This window comes from Lipophrys pholis (assembly GCF_963383615.2).
Source record: "Lipophrys pholis genome assembly, chromosome: 20".
Classification (NCBI taxonomy): domain Eukaryota; kingdom Metazoa; phylum Chordata; class Actinopteri; order Blenniiformes; family Blenniidae; genus Lipophrys; species Lipophrys pholis.
In genome coordinates, this window is record NC_137648.1 from 19,129,551 (window position 1) to 19,152,065 (window position 22,515).

Sequence of the window (22,515 nt, forward strand, 5' to 3'; positions counted from 1 at the left end):
CAACCTGCCACAAACTTCTTAGACACTCTGTTCTCTGCTTTGTTGACATTTGCTGCTGCATATTTTCCAATTCTTTTTTGCATCAATTTTGCAGCATTAATTGAGGTTTTTCTTTTTTTTTTTGGGGGGGGGGGGGGGGGGGGTATTCTGTTGTCGTACAGTGACGGATTGGTCCCTTTAGGACGGTTTTGGTCCATGCACACATACAGGCCTGCATTATATTGCTTAGCTGATCCACTCTTGTGCCAAGTTTCTTGTGCACCTGGCTCCTAAAAATTGACTCGATGCTTCTTCTTTTTTTTTTTTTTTTTTTTATAAAAGTTCGACTGAAAACCCACCAGTGATTAATGTTTCATGAAGAGAACTTCCAATTGTACTTGTACCCTTTGACCGTGCGCTTCCCAGTTGTTACAATGGGGCTCCTTCTGGAAAATGTTTAGAGGGAGTTCAAAGGGGGGCAGCGGCGGGGAGGGGAGGATGCTGTAACGGCAGCGAGTGAAAACAGCGAGGTGGCCGTTTCCTGACAGACACGAGCGTGTCCTTCCAATGCTCCCTCCACACAATTGCAGCAGCAGCAGCCGCCACCTGCAAAAATGATCACGGCGCCGCATTAAAAGTGGGATTCATGGCTGATCTTTGGATATTTGATTGCCTCGGGCCTCTCAAGTTTTCCAGCAGCAGCAGCTTAGATACTCAGGACAGGAGTACAGTACCGACACCGACCTTTGGAGGATGTCAAGTGATGACCTTCACTGTTTTAGTAGTGAGAGCGAAGTGGACCGAAACCAAAAGGAGAAGCCTGTTGGCATGACGGGTGAAATATGCAACGCTCCACGGTGGTGAACTCATTAAAACGTGTTATCTGGGGAGAACACATTCTGGGAGCGGTTTCCACGGCTCTCGCTGGGAGCACTTGGAAAGTGGTACCGAACCCAAGTGTTACAGGCTTACAGAGTGGAACGGCACTGCAGACCTCTGGCTGCAAGAGGTCCATTTGTGTCAAACGCTATTTGTTTTTCCCCTCCGTCTTATCCCACAGCTCTTCGGGCTGAGGAATGTCTGGTCTCTAAACGATGCCTAATGCCTTATGAGTTGGCAAAATAGAAAAAAAAAAGGACACACACACACACAAGCACTTCTGCTCCTACTGGAGTCCTTGAATATGCTACCAACAAGCCAAAAACCGACGTGCCAACAAGTTTGGTGTTGAATGTTGGATCCCTGTTTGTCTCATCAGTGTGATGTCAGACAGAAGAAGCTCTGCTACGAGCCGCAGAGAATCAAGTCTCTTCTCCGAATGTTTAATCAAGTGACTGTTGATCTGAAGATTGTATACATACCTGCTCTGATTAAATCCAAGTGTCAGCTGGTCGATAAATGAGGAACCATTAAAGTACTATAAAGCAAGTGTTTGGACAGATGGGTGAAAAAATAACAACTCGGAAATGGAGCCAATGTTGTGATTTTGACCCAGACCCTCCAAATCTGGACTTTTTCTACAATTCCATCCATCTGATCATCTTTCATCCATTCACATTTTCATCCATCATTCCTGTCAGTCCATTCACCTACACTGATTCAAAGGTCTGTCCGTTTGTCTGTTCTTCTATTCTCTCCATCCGTTTGTCTATTCATTAGTTCATCGATCCATCGGTCTGTAGCGCCATTCATCCATTTGTCCATGTGATCCATCTCTCTCTGTCTACTGATCTGTCTCGCCAGTCCTCCATCCGATTCATGTCTCTGTCCGTCTGTCCGACCATCATATCACTCCGTCGATCCATGCAAATGTGTGTCCTCGTCTTTTCATCCATTAATCCGTCCATCTCCTCTCTTTTGCCTGTGGGCAGGTCATTCTCTATATTCAGCAATATATTATTAATATCAGCCGTGGCTCGGTTGGCAGAGAGGTCGTCCTCACATCGGAAGGTTGCCGGTTTGATTCCCCATCTCCACCAGTCTAAATGTCAAGGTGTCCTTGAGCAAGACACCGAACCCCAAACTGCTAATGCAAATTGCCATACAGGTGAACATAAGTGAAATCCATTTACCATTTGTCCAACTCTCCATCTGTCTGTTGATTCTGTCTTTTCATGTACGTGTCCCTCCATCTGACCCTCCATCCACTCAGCGATTCAAACATTTTTCTCCCCAGCCGTCCGTCTTTTTCTGTCCAGTAAACCATTCCAATCAATGCAACCTCCTCATCTAAATTTAATACAGACCAGCGGTAATAATCTTACCTTTCTTTGCTCACAACAGTTTGGAAAAAAACTTGTCAACTTGCAAAAATTAAACTACAAAGTAAACCCCTCTAAAGTGTAAAGGTTTGAATTGTTTGGTCAAACAAGAACATTTTCCAGCCATTCTTTTGAAAGACAACAAAGACGCAAGGAGGAGGAAGAGGAGGAGGTGTCATGGGACGTGGGCTCTCTCCTCCTAAAAGGTTTTTTTTTGTGTGCAGCTCGCTGGCTCTGGACTCGCGCAGCACAGGAATCCACTCGCCCCCTAGCAGTGCTCCAGGATCGCTTTTGGCAGAAGGCGTTACAGACGTTGCATCACTGAGAGAAGCATGAAGGGAACACAAACCAAAAGCTAAGGACAACAAATGCCCCCCCACCCCACCACCACCACCACGTCCCCCACCTCTTTCATTTCTCTGTGCAACCTCAGTAGCATTGCAAAAGCATCTGTAAGTTCTAGGATTTCAAACTTTTCGGGACGGGCCAACTTTAAATCACACAACCACATCCAACAGGCTGAAAAGTCAAGCAGCAACTGCTCGCACAGCGAAGATGTTATTATAACTCACAATAATTTTTTTTTTCTCCTTCTCCTGAGGTTCTCTCGTTTCAGTTAAAACCTCGTTCTGGGCTGATGGAGAGGAGAAACGCTGCTCGCCCGCTGCAGAGCTGGATTTTGTTTGGGTACCGAGGAGGAAGAGGAGAGCCCGAGGTCAGTGACCTCACGGAGGGGGCGGGGTGACGGCGAGGGCAAGCCTGAAGGGCGACGGGGAAAGGAGGAGGAACGGAACACTGTTTGTCACGGCGGGGCCCTGGGAAGTGACCCTGATTGAGCTTGGCAGACATGGTTCAAACGTAGTATTTATAAACTCGCGTGCGCTCTGACATCCCGTGAAATCCCCGGGCGAAATGGTGTATAGTGTGCAAGGAGAGCTCGGAGGCCGGCTCACCTCCTGACCTCACATCTGAATATAGACAGAATGGGATGGAGAGAGAGAGAGAGAGAGAGAGAGAGAGAGAGAGAGAGAGAGAGAGAGAGAGAGAGAGAGAGAGACAGAGACAGAGAGAGAGAGACAGAGACAGAGAGAGCGAGAGAGAGAGAGAGAGAGAGAGAAGGAGATGAAGACAAACCAAGAGAGAGCAGGACTGACAGGTTTGTGTTTGAGCCAGCTCGTACCGCCTGTGGTCCTCCGGCAGGACCGTACCTTGTGATTTGTCAGGAAAATGACAGTGGTAATAAAAACATGATGGGGGGAACATTTTCTCTGCAGGACGGGGAATTGGAAGCAGCTCTCTGGAAAGGGCCAGAACTGGGCCACGGTAATTGTCATTAAGTCTGACCAGAACCACATCAACGGGGCCCGATGCCTTGGCCGGACCTCCAGAACAAAGCGTGGAAAAAGGGAGCCGTTCCTTTAACCCAAATCCCTCCAGAACCGTTCTCAGAGACGTCCTCCGACCAACAGCAGAGGCAGAACAGGATAACTACATGCTGCGAATCCATGACACGACCTGCCAGCACACCCATGCTGTCAGCGCGGCGGGCAGAAATAGCACGCCGTCGCCTTGTCCCACTACAGAACCACTTTGTGTTTTTGAGTCCAAGTCAAACCAGTCGTACCAAAAGAGGATATGCCAACACTTTGAAAAACAGTTAACTACTTCTGAGTTTTGAGGCTGTGTGGGAAAATGGGACATAAAGGGCTTGAAAAGTGAGGGGAGGACGACTGATTAGAGGGTCAGGGAATGATTGAGGGACAGGACAGAGTTTACTGGTACATCGGGGAACAGGAGGAGCAAAAAAGAAGAGAAGAAGATATTCTCTCACCTAGGTGGAATCCACTACTATAGTCAATGTCATCTGGTGATGAGAAGAAAAAGATAGAAGCCAGAAGAAAAGTCACAACATCGTGTTAAAAAGAATCACCACAAATCAGAACAGGCATCGACTTGTCTTGACGGTTTGCTAAAAAAATGTAAAACAACACAAGAACGCACAACAGACAGACAGAAATCAGGTCCGTGTTCTATTTTCCCCAGAGTGACAGACGTGACGTTTCTCCTCCCAATGAACATCTTGAAACGGAAACAACTCAAAACTTCTTGAATTAGGCCAAATGGACTCTGTGATACGTCTTGAAAGTCATTTTGCTCTTAAAACAGGTGAATTCATCAGGTCATGCTGCTTCCTCAACACCGCATATTTCAACTAAATGGTAGTAAAAGTATGTGGGTGTTTCACTCTAGGTATTATTTGAACATTCATTCACCAGCTTCTCGCATTCAGCTCTCATTGCTTCAATTAAGTCAAATCCTCTCTGATTCTCTTGTTCCTCTTTATCTTTTCGACCTATTCATCTTTCGCGCCGCCATTTTTTTTCGCCCACTGCTGACTTTGCAAGCTTACCTTTGTGTATATTGCACAAAAATATACACTTCTAGTGAAAACACTTTAACTTAGTAGCTTTGTGACATAAAGAATTTCTGACCCCTTTGCTCACTGTGTTAATGGACCAAGGCCAAAACAATAGAATAGTGTAGAAATCCCCACTGAGCTCCTGAACATTTAGGTTAGACCTGCCAGCATGAACTGATAAAGCCACTTGGATAAAAGTGCAATGACTTACAAGGTTAACATGAACACGTCCAGTTGACCCGACTCAGCTGTTTCAAGATGTTTTCGACTTGAACGAATGTGGTTGCGCACAGAACGTATATATATATTTTTTTAAAAATCTTATTTACGAGGCTCGTCAAGGACTTCAAGATAAATCACTCTCGCGACATTCAAGATACATCCTGATGTCTGTTAATACGTTAGTATGATCAGCGAGTTTGGCAGATGTGGTGACATGAGATGGGATGATTCTCTGAAGGAGAAATGAGTTTCTGGAAGAGCCAACCATCACTCTCTGGGAGTGATTAGCTTTGACTTGAGAGGACGGGCCGCACAAAAACAGGGAGCACAGATGATGAGGTGAATCTTTCGTTACACGGGATGGACCAATCACAGATGGGTTTGCCGCGTTGGGGATTGCAACACAGCGGGTCTGCAGCAAAGCCCAATTCAATGGGAAAACGTCAGACAAGTAGTACCTTCGATCTCTTCGGCTGGGGGAGCCAAAGAAGCAAAGGGATGGAAATGAGTCCAAGTTAGAAAAAAAAAAAAAAAAAAAAACGACACAAAAAAAATAAATAAATCAATGTTTGACCGCAAAAAGCAAGTGGAGGGATGAGGTAAGAGAAGAAGAACAAACCTACCGAACTCTATGGAGACATCGTCTTAGAAAAGCAAAACAAATGACAGAGACAAGAAAATAGTTAAAACCTGAATTTCAGAGGTGGAAATGTAAAGAAAAACTCTTATACAGACACACACACACACACACACACACACACACACACACACACACACACACACACACACACACACACACACACACACACACACACACACACACACACACACACACACACACACACACACACACACACACACACACACACACACACACACACACACACACACACACACAACAGTGAAAAATCTCACGAGTCTATTTGATTGTCTAATATATTCAATATCACACAATTCCATCAATTACTGAGGTTAACCGAGTGTCAAGGAATGATAAACCTTTAAAATGAGCTTGACTCTCATGACTTTACCACTGGTTTTTAGATTAATGGAAAAAAACTGAAAAAACAAACAAATATAAAAGCACCAATGCTGCAAATGTTCTATTTAATTTGCTTAGGGAGCAATTTATAATGTGCACATTGTTTATTACTTATTGAGGATGCATGCACACTGAACTCGATCTCTTATGTTTGCTTTGTTCAAGACTAATATAAAAAATTTTTGTGTTTAATCATGCCATTTGTTTCTTTTTTTCTTCCATTTGTTTCGGTTCTGTTTGGCGTATTTGTGATGAAGAAAATAATACTGGACTTTAAAGGACTTTAAGAGGAAAGTCTATTTCTTCTACGATTTAACACGAATTCTATAATTGTTTTTTGGCTTTATTTACACAATTTGAGTTGTTCTCAGTGGCTCCGACCACCGTCGTGTAAACGGACTGCCAAAACACATCGAAAGTTTTCCATCATCTATATTGAGTAAACTGTGTAAACGACACCTTAATAAGTAATATCTGCAGATGTAAAAATCTCATTCATTCTGCTAATTGTAGGTTTTATGTTCTCAATTCTAGATTGTTGCCAGACTTAGACTTAACTAGTTTGCATTTGTACTCTCCTTGATTACTTGTCCTGAAGTCTGGACTTTTTTTTAAATGGATTGCAACGCAGTTTAAAGCACAAAGTCTCTATGTATAAATAAATCCATCTTCAAGGTCGACTTCCCTGCTTTAAACTCTTCATTGAGTGTCGATATAAAGCCACCACATGATTTAAGTATCGAACCCCGAAGAAAGGTTCGTACTGAAGCAGGTTGGAGGAAAAAAACTAACATGTATTGTGGTTATAAACTTTTAAAAAAAACAACAACAGGAAGTGGACCTTGAGTTTGGATTTTCTTCTAGAAAACTATTCACAGTGAAATTCTTCTACGAAGACCGACGGCACTGCGGTCGGTTTTTACCTAGTGAGACACAGTCAGTGGTGCATGTCTGTGGTGCATCTGTGTTTTAACAGAAAAACAAACAAAAAAACAAAAACAGATTTAGATTTATGAAGCTTTGGACCGAGCTCAGGAGTAAGGATATGGCGGGAATCTCGAATTCACACCATGCGTTTGCAAAGTGCCGCTTGCCAACGTCGCCCTCGTCCTGCTGCGAGGTGACATGTTAAGTTAAAGCAGCGCCTGAACTGCACTCTGAGGTAATGGTGGCAGAGTTTTTTTTTGGGGGGGGGGGGGGGTGCAAAGGGAAAGTTGAAAGAGAAAACAACACGAGGATGGTAGAGATATGGGAAATCCTGCCCTCCATTAAAAGTCTGGAAGCTTTCATCTGGTGCGCCGTCAGACTCCAGATAAGACTGGAGAATGTAAATCGTCCCGTCTGAGAGTAAAACCTTTCCTCATTTCCTAAAGAGTCGTCCTCATAGCTGAAGTCCTGATGTCCTGAGGGGGACGGCGTGTTGCCCACACGTCAGAGATTCACCGCAGAGGATGACAGAAGGGGTGAGACGAGGCGAATGCTGAAAACGTTAAGGGGGAAAGAAATACCGTCTGCTAATCAGGTCTGCAAGACATGACGGCATCGCGACCGAGCCCCGAGGGTCGGACAATCAGACGGGCTGTAAACAAACAAAAAAAAAAAAGTTTGGCGGGATCGCGTAAACCGTTTACCTGAATTAAAACCAAAAGACATGATGGCATCGAGCCCTGGTTGCGTAACACATGTGCAGCGAGTGAAGGTCAATCAGAAAGTTCCTTCACTAATCTGTTCACATCCGATCGATCGGGGAAAAACTTCTCACTGCCAACTTTGGCAGCGATGCTAACTATGCTACGCTAACAATCAGGAATGTGGGCCACCACCAAGTACATCGGCATTACTTCTTTCACCAACAAGTAGAAAAGTGTTTGTTCGTCCAATCACGTCCACATCATTTTCTGGCATTGATGCTAACTATGCTATGCTAATTTTGCATTTAGATTTATTGTGCTGGAGCTCCTTGGTTTCCATTACATCTATTTTGTTTCTTGATTTACCCCCCCCCCCCCCCCAGCAATGGAAATGAATTCATCTGAATTTGATTTCACAAGTATATTTTTGTAAATAACACAAACTACGCTACGCTAACCCAGCACTTGGACATGAATTAGCATTTTCTCGTCCAGATTATTTGTCGTGGAGCTGGTAATTTACCATCAGATCCATTGATTTCATTGTCTCATTCACTGCTTGGTATAAATTTTGCTGCATTTTATCGTCAAAATATATCTTTGGCAGTGATGCTAGCTCAGTCATTCTTGTTTTTAAAACTATTTATGCAAACTAGCTAGTTTTACATTTGGAGTCCAAGTTGACCATAAACCAATCCATTGTTAGTTTTTAGTAGTTATATTAAAAAAAATTTGTTCAGTGGTAAAATAATAAAAAATTTAATACAATCTTTTTTTCACTTTTTATTTAAAACACATTTTTTCCCACCAAAGGAACAATAACAAAAGAAGTTTTTTTAATGTTTGTTTTGTTACTGTATAATGCACCCTCCCCCCAAAAAAAGAATTATAACTAAGTAATTATACAGAAAAAAATAAAACTATAAATAAATAAAAGGAACAAAACATGAATTACCTGCCCGTGCATATAAATAGCAGGCAGTTGTAGTTTAATTTCATCTTTTTCTGTGGCTAAGTACACACACCATTTTCTTCTCCGATTATCTACTAAAGATAGATAGAGGGCTGTGGCAGGGAAACTTTTCGGGAGCCAGTGTCTTTGCAAATGTTAAATTAATACAGAATAATTTACACATTAAGACACAGGGGCTATTTTATTAACACATTTCTGGTTCTGTTTAATAAGATGCAGTTCTGTTTTAGCACCGTTAGCACACACCGGCTCCGTATTGGGGCAGTCGAGGTAACTTCAAGCTCATTGTATATTTATTTAATTCCTAGAAATTTAGATTTCTCGTTAATATCGGAGCACAGAGGCGTGCTCATGTGTCAGTGCTGCACAGCTGTTTGAAAACCTCTCAGTCTCTCACCGCCTCTTTACCAGGGAGGAAGACACGGAGGAGTCAGAGGCAGCCTGTAAACGACCAAGAGTTACGAGCTGATTTCACCCTCGCAGCCCGCAGGCAGACACAGACCTTCTCCTTCTGCAAACTGGACGCGGTCACTTTTGTCGGCCATAAGATTTTCCAGATGACAAAAAAGAAAAAGATAAAAAAAAAAAAAAAAAAGAAAAAAGAGTCCAATCTTTGCCACACATCTCTTGGCGCTCAACGATCCAGCTGATTATTCAAAGTCAGGATGGAGACCAGAAGCTGGTCTGCATTAGGAATCTGACTTTATACGTTAAATGACTGCTACAGGAGGATGAGCGATGTGCTGGGCGTCTTAACGCGAAGCAACGACTTGACGTCGTAAACCGCTGAGGGTGGTCTTCACAGGTTTATCTACTGCTCTCCTTTGAGAAAAACAAGGCTCTTTTCTCCTGCGCCTATAGAGCTTCCACGTCTCCCGCTCGTGTCTGAAAGCATTTAGGCCGAGAAACGAAATGGACGGGTAAATTGAGCGCAGGGCCGAGTTCAGGGCCACTTAAGACCGATTTTTAAAATGGTTCGGCTGTTCACCAGAGAGAGGGAGGGAGAGAGGGAGAGAGAGAGAGAGAGATGTGGAGGGACCCCAAGGTGAGCGATAAGTGCGTCCACGTGTTTGGCAGCCTGCGAACCAAAATCAAACAATCAAGACAGTAGAGGGGCTTGCATGTCAGACGGAGCAGCAGACACGCTGGAGGGAAGCCGTCAGGATGTTCACCCGGAGCAGATGGAGGAGCTGGAGGGGAGCCAGGGACTGATGGAGGGGAGCAAAACCAACGGGAGGAGGCCGGTGCGCCAGGTCGATGAGCTGATCTGAACACGCCGCCCCATCGACGGCGAGCCCGAGCGGACGTCGCCGACGGAACGTTAACCGTCAAGTTTGAGGAAGCAAAGAAGGCGTCCCGTGGAAGCAGCAGGAGCAACAACCGAGCAGAGGGGAATATTTATATCTTGCGAATGTTGGGCGTAAATGGACACGGCTAAGCAACGCTCGCCGCAGCCCCTCGCCAAGACCAATATTGTTGCAGCCGACGGAGCTCCCGGGCTGGAAACGGAGAGAGAGAGGAGAGAAAGGAAAGGACCCCCTCTTCAATCACCACCTCGGTCCTGCTCAGGAACGACGGGGCCTCCACGGCGTCCTTCAATTAGGTTGTAGTTTATGGCCGCAGGCGGCCCCGAGCCAAGCTTTGTCTGCTGACCCGGGCCACTGCTACCGAACGCAACCCCTTGGTGGATCCAGTCCGGCTCCTCCACACTCAATACCTCCTTTCTGCATCTGCAGGTTTTTTCTCTTTCTAAAAGTCACTCAAGTTTTTTTTCCCCCACCAAAGTTGGGGAGTTGAATGCACTGTTATCATTCCTGCAGTCATTCATGGAAGCCTCTCTGGGACGTGTCGCCGGGCAGATAATACTTGCAGCATGTCTGACATTAAGAAGAAATTCTGTGGTCGGGGGCCGCGGCCGGTTACATTTTACACCTGCCCTCTGTGTGTGCAGAGCGAGGAGGGAGGCTTACAAATCCCATAACTCACCAGAGGAACTGGGCCATTAAAATGAAATAGTAAGGGAACAGTGCGGCACTGTCTGACAAAGACACACACACACATACCAAAAAAAAAAAAAAAAAAAAAAAACTTTTTTAGCGGGCTATTTTTGGCCGTTCGGCACCGCGTGTGCCAGTATGCGGTCGAACATAACCAGGAAATGACAACATCTATAATTCATCGGCAGGATCGAGCTGGATGTAAAAGACTCCCGATGCTAAGTTTGGAGGTGGTCAGCGTAGCGCTGTCGCTTATTTCGGAGTGCGTGTATTGAGAGAGTCACGTTACATTAAAAAACGCTCGCCGCCGTGTCGAAACAAGTAGCCAGATGGACGCGTCCGTTTGAAACCTGGTAATCTGCAGCGAGAAACACGGCCAATGAGAACAAGGCGTCCGGTTCAGCGGGGCCATTTGTGAGACCAGAGCTCGGAGCCTCATGAAGCCAAGTGGTGTATTTAGCCGAGGGTTTGTATATTTGGGCTGAACGAAAGGCAGGAAACAATCTGTACGCCGTGGAGGACGGGCACTTTTTCACAGGGACTTTAATATGCGGTCGCGTGGTAATGGTGCGACTGGCAGGGGATGAAGACAAACGTGAGAGAGCGATCAAAGCAGGGAGGAGCGGAATGGATCGATGGGGGGGGGCCAAAACTTGGGATGTTTTTGGATATAAGCTTGGAGCGTATTTGTTTTGGCGTGGATTTGTCCTGCAGGCAGGCACAAGCGGTCATGTGGCGACGTGCAGTCGGCGTGCCAGCTGGCTCCCCATTCGTCGGTGCCCTGCAGCTCACCGTACACACGCCAAATTGCTGTTTGGCAACCGTGTATAAACCTATAAACTACTATCTTTGTCAAGCTCAGGCTGAAAGTTATTATTCTGCACATGCTTGAAGGTTAAAAGCAGGAATGGCGGCTGTGCTGAAGCGTTCACAGTTATGCAGATGACACACAGGTGTCTATTCCCCTGTATCCTGATGACAGGGACCAACTGATGCCCTTTGAACTGTATTTTTGTATCTTAGATGTCAATTCTTGGATAGCAGAACAGTTTTTTTTTTAACCACTCAACCAGGACAAAACTGAAGTTTAAAAGAGAAAAAAAGTAAGAAAATTATCCAGATAGTTCCTAAATCTCTGAGTACAAGACATCAAGACATGGGCGTCCTTTTTTTCATCCGGAGCTTCTACTTATTTCCAATTATTAACCGTTGATCAGGTGGGGACAGGCTTTCGTAGACTTTTTTTCAATGTTGAAACACATAATTATTTTGCATGTGTTAGAATTTGCATGTGTCAGAAATGATAGCACAATCTCTTAATATTTCACATCTCTACGTTAAGAAACTGTTTCCCTTAAGATCCGTAAAAGTTATACGTTTTTTTCCACATTTAATGGACTACTGAGGACTTGTGTCCAACAATATAACGAGACTAAATATGATTGTCTTTGGCTGAATAGTGCATACTGTATTTCATAGACACACTGGTGTATTTATTTCTCCATGTCCAGATGTAAGTGTTGATAATCAGGGTCCAGCAGTTGCTGTTCCAGAACCTTCTGTTGATTTGTTCCTCAGCTCTGGCCATCGTGCTTTTAGCCCACTCTTAGCTCTTTTTTGTTTTCTCTGCTTTTCCTTCTCTGTTACGGTTTTATAATTTTTAATTCAATTAAATTTCTGCCGTGTAGATTTTTTTCTATCAGGTGACATTTTTCGTGGTCCGTCAGTTAAATACAGTAGTAATGGAGTTTTTTCCGTGGTATTGTAGGAGCATTCTGCTGTCATTTAGTGACATCTAGTGGCCACAGATGGTATGCAGCAGGAAAAGAAATCAAGTAAGTTGCATAGCCAGCCAAACAAACACACACAAGTGTTTTAGTCCAGAAAACGGTCTGCCACGGTAACATTTTGTCAATGAACATACTGACAAAAAAGACAAAAAGGTATAAGAAATCTATTTTTATATACAAAACAACTTCAGTTAACTTGTAGTCATCGGTTTCAAGGTTAGGGGAATGAATGCAGATGTTGCCAAAAATAGTCAACTTGCTGTAAAATAGATTAAACAAGTAGTGAAAACTGGTTTTCATCCAATGAATAAAGCCTGTTTTTCCAGGATTTTGATGCAAAGATGACGTGATGAAGCTAAAACTACATTAGTTCTTGGTGGCGAATAACATTGAGTATACCGATATATCTCAAGTCGTACTCACACTTGGTCACCATCTACAATAACATTTACTGGTCTGAGCTTACTTTGACCATTTGAGAGAACTCACGCTCACCATCTGCGTAATTCTTTGTTTGGAGTCTCTATTAAGTGACCTGGCTGGCCGACTCCAAGCTGCCTGCGGTCCCTCTACGCTCACGTATTCCTGTATTTGTAGCAGCAAACGACGATGAATCCCTTCAATTCAAAATCCAGAGTCTTCTGGGAATCCTTGACCGTTTCTGCTGCTGTCTTTGTGCAACATGGTTTATGTCTCCTGTCTTCATTAGGAGGTAATCAAGCATCTTTGATTTATAAGTGTAATTTAACTCCAATCCCTCCGTTTCCTGATCGTTCACATCCAGGCCTGTTAGAGCAGAGCTCTGCTGACGTGTCGGGGTCGAGGTTAGAGGTGAGGTTATTGCACAGGGAAGGTAAATGCAATCCACAGAGCTTCTATCACACCTGTATGTTCAGCGTTCCCTCATTAATTTGTCATTAGGCGCTCCGGGGTGGGTGTGATGGAGGGTCTAAAGAGTGTGGGAGGAGTTTTCCAGAGGGCAAACCACCTCCGTCGTAGCGTTAAAGCTGCTGCGGCAGAGACATCAACACTTGGAGAGGCAGCGGGACACAGAGGAAGGGGAGCGGAACGTGGAGCAGACAAGAAACTAGGAGGGAAGGGTAAATCGAGACGCAACACTTCCTTCGATGACAAGCGTGAAGCAGTGCAACAGTACGGAAAGATTCAGTGTGGTTCAGTCAGTCCTGTTCTTTTTTAGATGCTATGTTGGAATCATGAGCAACTTTTCACTTCCCAGTAAGGAAAATGCATGTGAGGTCAAACTGGGAAGTCCTACTGAGGAAGTGGAAGGTTTCGGAGAAGCAAAAAGAAAAAAAAAAAAGAACTGCAAGGATGTGTACTCCTGCTGTTTGTAGCTATACAACTTATTATCAACATCTAGAACAGTTCTTGGATGAGCCAACAACAAAAAAAAAACCAGTATATGGAAATGTAGTGTGAATGTAAATTCTACCTCCTGAACTTATTTCATCGCCATGTTGGTTGATGTATGTGAGGAGGAAGCTGGTTTGCCTCTTTCAGGGAAATGGGACCTTCGTAACTCAAAGTTTTTACTCTAAATCAGGGGTGTTAAAGTCATTTTCATTTAAGGAGCCACATTCAGCCCAATTTCATCTTGAGTGGGCGGAATTGGTAAAAACGGTACCATGATAACCTTTAAATTTAAAATGTAAAGATTTTGCCTGTTGTGGAGCAGATTATACGTGATGAAAATGTCTCGATTTTCACAAAAAACAAACAATTACTATCAAAAAATGCTGCAACCTCAGCATGAAGTTAATTTCAAAGACACCTTATAGTGCAAAATAGGGAAATGTTCTAAAAAAACTTCTTCTTTAGCTACTGTATTATGGGTGTTTTTAAAAACATTCTAGTTTGCTATTATATCTCAGCTCGTGTGTCAGCATTGCGTTGTGTCCACCACTAAAAAATCTTTGAAATCTTTACCATCTGCTTGGTGGTTTGGCCGAATTGGAGCCTCTCGCGAGCCAGTTTTGGCCCACGGGCCTTATGTTTGACACCCCTGGTGCTGCATCGAGTCTCCAGATGAAGATCTCCTGACTTCGGTTTGCTCTGACACGGCTCCTAATGAATACTTACATGACCGTCTGCTGGAGGTCCGCTGAGGCAGGAGCGTGGTAGCAGGTCGCTTCAGTGCCAATCTCCTGGATAAAGACATTGGCCAAAAGAAGAAACAGGACACCAGAATCCATCAGTTTCAATAAGTGTTCGGGGAATGATTAACCCTACAGATCCACGGGGAAGTCGCTCAACAGAATCCACCAGTCTGACGGTGTCATCTGAGGCTGGTGAAAGAGAAGGAGTGAGACGAACGAGCCAGGGGGAGAAGGAAAAACACAACACCTTGCTGTGTGCAAAGCTACAGGGATAAATCTCAACGTGAAATGTTCTCCGCTTTCATTCGCTCTTCGCCCGTCGTCTTTCAAACTGCGTTTTTCCGCCTTCCCCTCCTCGGGTGCTCTCGGACGGCGCCAAGAAACTGCCCCGGCCTCCTGAGCTCTGTGTTGCACTTGATGTGCAACACAGAGCTCAGGAGGCGGCGCACTGATGTGCGATTTTCCATCCGCTCGCCGTCCAAAGTGGATCGGTACCAGCGCTATCATTTTCTGTCATTACTCATTTCAATCCAGACGCCGTGCGGAAATCCAGACTTATTTTGGCCGAATCGAGAGCGAGAAATAAATGAGAGGAAAAAAAAGAAGTTAGAGGAAAAGAGGGTGAAAATTGTGTGTGTGTGTGTGTGTGTGTGTGTGACAGTGGTGCGGACAGTGGCCTTGTTAGAAGCGAGTCTCACCTCTCCTGGAACTGTTTGGACGGGATGAGGCCGGCACGAGGGTTGGCGTCGCCTTCGTGTTTGGCCTGCCACCAGGTTGCATCATCCTGGCTCATGATCTGAAGGATGGCGCCCTTCTTGAAGGCCAGCCCAGCCTCCTTACACGGGATGGCGTTGTCCTCTTTAGGCTCGTAGTCAAAGAGAGCTTTCATGAACACCTGGGTGCACGGCGGCGGAGGGACGAAGACAAAGAGCGAGATTTAGGACACAAACAGGGTAAAAGGGATGCTTCACTGTAAATTAGCTTGAAGCAGAAGGTGCTTCATGAACGCTCAGGGAGACGATTCGGGGAAAGGTCAAAGCAATCAAGAGGTTGAAACCTGCGGCTGCAGCAAGTTACTTTGTCTGGATGGACCAAACTCCGTCAGAATGAGCTCCGTGTGGAAAGACTCATCGCTCTCATTAGAGACTCATTGCTCCACCCACTGCCTTTCAATCATTCGATATATTTATAAGCTCATATCAGAAGTCTTTCCACACTGAGGAGTGACCCCGTACAACCAAAAGCTGTTTTATTCTTTGGTGTGTAATTCACTTTGGCAGTGACGCTTGTACACGCCTCATCAACACAGAGAAAAACTGGAGCTCGTAGTGGAAAAATCTCCACGTCTTTTCCTTGTGGGCAGCAGAGCCGCAACCGACAGCACCTTGCTGCGTCTTTGTCCAAATTAGGTTCTGTCGTGATGAGTTATCACTCCTAGGACACCTCAGTACATGTGGAAAGAGAAAAGAGAAGGAGGGAAAGTATGTGTGAGTAAGAGACGGGGAAGGGGAGGGGGGGGATTAAATTGTTCGACGTCCTATTGATTTAAGGAGTGCTTTGTGCCATGTAGTGAAATTATGTTTCAGCAGAGATGTTTTGTTTGGGTCATAACAGCCACTTTGGCTGCGGAACTCTCCGGCGGCGTACACTCGTACGGCTACGCTCGGAGATGACCTGCTTTTCTTCGTCTGGCTCGAACACGTCCAGCCTCTCAGCTGCCCTCCGTTTGGTGCGAGCCGGCTATTAGTCCCGATAGATTCAACCACGACACCATGACAAAGGACTTAAGTGGCCCACCCTGTCCTCTACGCCTCGGTGGGCTTCATCATGAGTGATGACCAGCGGCCTCTGACCTCGCAGCTTAAAGCCGGAGACTGGATCCAGTCCGGGTCTCCTACTGAGAGACGAGCGTTTGAGAAATGGCATATCAGCACCGCAGTGGGCGAGGATGATCGAACGCCGTTACGATTGATGGTTAAACCATCCGGAAAATAGATGTCTACCAGCTACTTTTTACAAAACCACATGTCTGTGAAGTGGACTTTAAGTCTCAATGTTTCCTTTACATGAAAAGTTGTGGGGAGCGAATGTGAGTTGAGGTCTGAATGCACACGGAGGAGACGTGTTCGTTTGACTGAACATAAGCAGCTGGATTTACTGCGTCAAGGCTTTTGGGATGTTTGAATTTGAGTATTTTGAACATATATACTTTATCCTTTTAAAAGTCTATTTTATGCCTTATTCTGCAATTTCGCTGTGTGTATGGAGGCAATATGAATAAAAGGATTCTGATATTAATGAACCAGCAAAACTGTTAAACTTACGCAAATGAGATAATTCTGTGCAGAAGTTCCGTTACGCAGATTTTGCAGGCGGTCATAATTTAGAAAAATGAGAAAAATATTAAAAGTATTCTGAAAATCTTGAAAATTTCCAAGGTCAAAGTGACTTTTCGTCGTCGTAAATTCAGGCCCTGTTCACACAGTGGTTCAAGTGAAAACTCATCGTTTTTGTGTTTTCGTTTCAGAAAAGTGTAATGTTGACACGTCAACATTTTGAAAACAATGTTTGTTTACATGGCAACAGCAGAAACCCTGAAAACGATGTGGTTTTGCACGCCAGGTCACAAGTTGGCGCTGTTGGTTGTTTTTGTAATGAAACCACACACACATGCATGCAGAGAACAAAACGCTATAAACATGATGATCAAGTTGGATTGTTAGTACGGTGACTGTCAAAATAAAACTACCAAGTCCCAGGTGAATATGGACAGAGTCCTGACACTCTGGAGGAAAACTGTGTTGTTTACTGTCTATCTACTGAGCATGTGCAGAAGAACTAGTTATTTCAGCCGTAGTGCGCATGGGCAGTAGCGGCATTTTCAAAAAGTTGCGTTATCAGTGACTCCGAGCACCGTTGTTGTGTAAACGGACCAAAACACAACAAAACGTTTCAGTTTTCACTTGAAAACGTTGTCGTATAAATGGGGCCCCAAGTCTTTATTGTCAAAAATAAAGACAATCAAACTGGAGTTTGCTGCGACACTGCAACTTTTAACTCTTGGCAATCGAAATCTGATCAGTTCATCTTCGACGGTGAATGAAAGTTTGTGACAAATTTTAAGCAATTCAATAAAGCAAAAGTTGGACGGTGGCCCACAAACAGATATGACATCCCTAACGGGATTATCTTTGGATTCGGGTGTCTATCGGCTTGGAGGTATGAAAATGTGAGCCCACTCGGGTTTCTGTGTTCCTTGGACACCAAATTCAAATTAAAATCCAACACAGTGTTCCGAGGCTATTTCATTACAAACACAGAAGAACAAAACAAAACTCTGCGGCATGTTCATTTTTCCCGAAAGTAAATATGTTACTGAGATGAGTAACCTTCCAATAACACTTTATGACCTTTCCATGAACTGTGATCGTCATACAAGCGGCCTGGTTACTGTATTTTCCCTTCATTACCATTATATAGCTCGTCTTACCGTGCACATACATCATTTCCTCACAGTGGCTCAAAAACAATGTTCGACGTCCAACAAAAAGGTATCAATAGCAATGCCGGGAGAACTGCTTTTGAAATTGATGCATGTAAACTGATCACGGTAACGACGAAGCCAGCACAGGACCTACCTTCGGCTCCTTGATTGGCGCCTCTTCTTTCACGCCGGGGACGACTTTAAAGGTGATGGCTCCTTGAGACTGGGCCTAAACAGCAAGGACAGGCGAGATGGAGCGGGAAGGTTGAACGGAGGGGGCGGAAACAGCAGCAAATACTCTGCAAAGCACCCAATCCTGTCAAAGTCAAATCTAACGCAAAGCTACGTGTGATTGTTCAACAATGGAAGGGTTATTAGGATTAGGTGACTGTGCTTGGCAGAACCGAAGCGAGTGTGTGTGTGTGTGTGTGTGTGGGGGGGGGGGTGTTGAGAGCTGTCATCTGTTCCGGAGGTTTCTGTGTCTGAGAGGCTCCCTCCGTTCTCTCCGGTGGAAGAAGCCGCCCGGAGGAACTTGTGGTCTAAAGGCCGGGAAAGACGTGTAAAGAAAGGTCAGGATTGTTTTTACTTTTTTTTTTGTGTGTTTTTTTAACACGGGGAGGTTTTCGCCTTCACAGACGAGGAATGTTATTGTCGCCAGGGGGATTGGAGCTGAAAAAAGAATGACGGCAATACACGCACACAATCCGCAAAGACGAGTCTCACCAGAATCCGAATGATTTCCTCGGGTTTCTTGTCGTCCACAGGGATTCCATTCACCTCCTTTAGCTCATCCCCAACGTGGATCAGACCTGACACACACACACAAAATAATCACTCCGATATCGCCCGGACACAAGTGAGCTACTGTGCGCATGAAGCCGGGGGATGTGTACTGTACACCGGATTAATGTTCATCGTCACGGTGCCGTTCGAGATTGGAGAGGAACCAAAGCCTCATTGTGGACACATGTGGTAACGAGCCTCGAGCGTCGACCGAGACGCAAAGTGGACACAAAGAGCGAGGAATCAAACGGAAAACATGTGGACAAACAGCCAAGCGAGAGTCTTACGCGCTTATTCCTGCTCTCTTCTGCAAAGTGGCGACACAGTTTGTGCCACGGAAACGTTGAACTCAAGGTTCAAGGGTAATCTGAACGCTCTTGTACTGTAAATAACTTGCACAGTTGTTTCCATGAGGTACAAATAGTTCTCGTTGACACACACAGACAAAAGAAGAAGAAGAAAAGAACTAACCGCTTCTGTCAGCTGCGCCTCCTCTCATGATCCGGGCGACGAGGATGGCTCCAGTGTGTTCATCTCGCCTGATTGTTGCTCCCTAGAAATGACATAAACAGAGTAATTAAACACGGGATGAACTCGACTGCGTTTCCACTTCTCCGCTTCCAGTTGTTGCATCGCTCAAATGTCCAGTGGCAGCGGCCCAAAGCGACAGTAAAAAGGTATGCGCTCGAAATTCAAGGACTCCAAACTGCACACAGGACACCCATTGTTACCGAAAAGACTGATTTATGATTACTTCTCCAGAAAAAGTAGAGACGTCTTCGTCTGCGGTAAAAAGATACTCAACTTTGTCTTTTAAATGACAAACAGAACAAATCTATGGTGTCTTGTATATCTAGCGGACGAGACCTTGCTGGAGTATTTTTGGTATTTTTATGTTCGAAATCATAGTATGGTGCAGATAATAACAGTTGGTTCAGTTACTTCTTTTTTTTTTTTTCCACAAAATGCGAAACAGAAAAACAAAGGTTCATTGAGTTCAAACTTGCTTTGCAAGACAGTCCAGTATTCAACTTAACCAAACTTGTCAGACAACACTTTATAAATAGAACATTGAATCCTGGATATGGTAACTTCATGGGTAAACCAGTGGAAAAGGATATTCCTGTTTATAATCCTCAATTTAAATGGGACCATGTCAAGTATCAGTATGATTGATTTGTTGTTTAGTAAGGCTTTGCGGCCATGTAAGCAAAATAAAACTCTCCAGGAGACAAATTTCTTTTAAAAATAAGGATTGCTAGATAAATACATTGCATTGGCCAATGAGGTGGTAAACCCCCTCGACCAAACTGACTCATGAGACCCCAAAATGATCATCTATCCATCCTCTATACATTTTCTGCACCTAAAGCTCATGGAGGGGTTGGAGCTGAGCCCAACTATGAAAAGAAAAGCAGGATACACCCTGAACAGCTCACCAGACCATGAGAGGACAAACACAATGAGACAGAAAACCAAACAACCTCACATTCACACCTACGGAGTCAGAAATTAACCTCAAACACATGTTGGCAGGAAACCGGAGTACCTGGAGAAAACCCAGGTGAGCGTTCTAACCACGACGCCACTGAATGATCCTCTATACTCTCAAATAATCACCGGTCTCGTACAGGAAACACACACTGGCTGGTGGATGGGTGGTACTCTGGCTCTCAGCACAACGTTGACTCATCAGGACGTTTTAAGTCTATTCCTCACATCAGCACCGGTCATTGTGACTTGTACTGGGACGATGGCGTCAATGAGCATTAGCAATCCACCTAAAAAACAAAAGTGGGTAGATCTTTGTTGTGGCTGGTTAGAAGCAACAGCCAACGTGGGAAAAGACTCCAAATACCTCCACCGGCACAAACATTCAAGTTCTCCATTCTTCTTGATGAGCTCAACGCGGACCTGTCCAAACAGAGTATTGTATTCCAGCCGATCTTATTTGTTGTGACAGTGATGACACATTCGCCAGTGCACCCAAACAGCCCTTTTATTCTCCCCCCTTTCACAATACAACAATGGCCTCACTGGTTGCCAACCTGTCATGGTCCCTTCTGCAAACAGAGTTCAGGCACCAGCTGGAGACTAAGGACCCGCTCACGCAATGTTTGAGTAAAAACGCAAAACTTTCGTTGTGTTTTGGGTGCCTGCAACTGTGAATGCAGCTAATCTCAAAAAAAAAAAAGTTCTTCTGCACATGCTCAGTAGACGGACAATGAGAAACATGTTTTCTCCGTCATGTCATGACTCCCGGTCCATCTTCTCCTGGGACTTGGGTAGTTTTATAGTCGACAGTCACCGTAATAACAATAAAAAAAAGCATCTATAGAAATGTCTGTGTACTCATGAATTGTTCATGTTTATAGCGTGTTGTTGTCGGTGCGCATGTGAGTATGAAAAATGCATCGTTTTCAAAATGTTAAAAACAAAAAGAAACTTTTCGGCCTAAGATGATGAGATGCGACCCGACGACGTGTTGTCATCTCAGCTCGGGAACCAGACAGACGTTCCTCCTGGTGGGGGAACAGTTCCTACAAGTGCTACAAGTCATCCGCCCCCCTCCCCCTTTCATAGCTGCTTTTCCCATCATCCCAAAATATTGTTTTCATCTCTGTTGAGGATGGGTGTCGTCTTCTCCCCGTTCAGCTGGCGTGCTTCGTTTCATCCGTCCCGACCCGCTGCTGCCGGGGTCGTCGGCTCAACGGGTTTGTGTTATTTTCCTGTTTGCTTTCCTCTGTCATGTCTTTTATCAGCGGTGATATCAAAAGAAACGGAGTCCTCGGAGACCAAAGGAGGCTCTGGTTTGTGCCACTTCGGCAATGCCATTAATGTGTCAACTCGGCTGTTTTCACAACCTATACACACACCTAATGGTTTTCCTCCTAGATAATGGTTTCCTCACGGTGTGCGTTTGGAGATGGAAACAGGGAAAGACATCAGGAAGAGACGGTGAGCCGCGACCCCTAATGGAATAATTGGGCTAATTAAAGCAACCCGAGAGGTTTCGGTAGGAGAGAAATCAGTGGGGCAGGTCAGCGAGAGGGGAGGGCGCCGTCGGACCGCGGTGAAAAGGGTCGCCACACAACCTCCCCGCTGTGACTTAAAGCAGCTGCGTGTGATGCAACAGCCCGCAGACAGACAGAGAGGCCGTTTCTCAGTGAGCGTCTGAAAGGATGGAGGGCGACGGCGAGGGAGCCGGAGTGTGACAGACAACGGGGTGAGATGGGAAGTCTGCAGGAAATCTCTGAGGAGGTTTCAGACATGTGGTCATTAACTCTCCCCCTCCCCGAGGTTCTTTCTCGCCGAGCTGGCTGGTGGCCAGTTGCCGTGATGGATGTTTTTATTGTGTCTCTCGGGGTTCCCGGTGGCTGGTGGCAGTCGAAAAGGCTAACCAAACAGCAAGAGAGGCGGCCTTGGTCTCGCGGGGTTCGGCAACGTCGGCGAGGCCGTCTGCAGAGACTCGGCGGCTATCCACCCCTTCAGCTGTGTAGAGAGGAGCTGCGTTTTCACACATATGGCTCGAATCACATGCTGGAAAACCCTGATGCCATTTACACAAACCACCTCTATGATTTTTACAGCAAGTGGCAATGGTGATTACAGGGCGGCACATTTTGGATGCAAATACGAGATGAATGGGAAGAGACATCTTTCTGGGAAGCGGAAGTTTACTTTAATCTCCAACCAAACCAATTCTTTTAAACGAGTAGCAAAGCAGACGTCAATGTATTGTCTTAGTATTTGTGGAATCTGACCCACTGCCCTCCAATGTGACGGACCCACACAGAGAGAGCCAAGCCAACAAGAA

At 45.1% G+C, this 22,515-nt stretch overlaps 1 protein-coding gene across 3 annotated transcripts in view; it reads right to left on the minus strand.

Annotated features, from left to right (window-relative positions):
- Nucleotides 1-22,515, minus strand: part of mpp7a (MAGUK p55 scaffold protein 7a) — a 164,127-nt gene that overhangs the window by 33,357 nt on the left and 108,255 nt on the right. For 2 of the 3 annotated variants that reach the window (XM_080489714.1, XM_080489715.1), the window contains exons 7-11: nt 19,170-19,251; nt 18,639-18,724; nt 18,070-18,144; nt 15,130-15,326; nt 14,415-14,479 (exon numbers count right to left, since the gene is read on the minus strand). In XM_080489714.1, the coding sequence (XP_080345840.1) occupies nt 14,415-14,479; nt 15,130-15,326; nt 18,070-18,144; nt 18,639-18,724; nt 19,170-19,251 (505 nt within the window). Of the gene's footprint in view, nt 1-4,071; nt 4,105-5,504; nt 5,526-6,846; nt 6,886-14,414; nt 14,480-15,129; nt 15,327-18,069; nt 18,145-18,638; nt 18,725-19,169; nt 19,252-22,515 lie in introns of all 3 variants that reach the window. The other variant, XM_080489713.1, reaches the window with a different exon arrangement.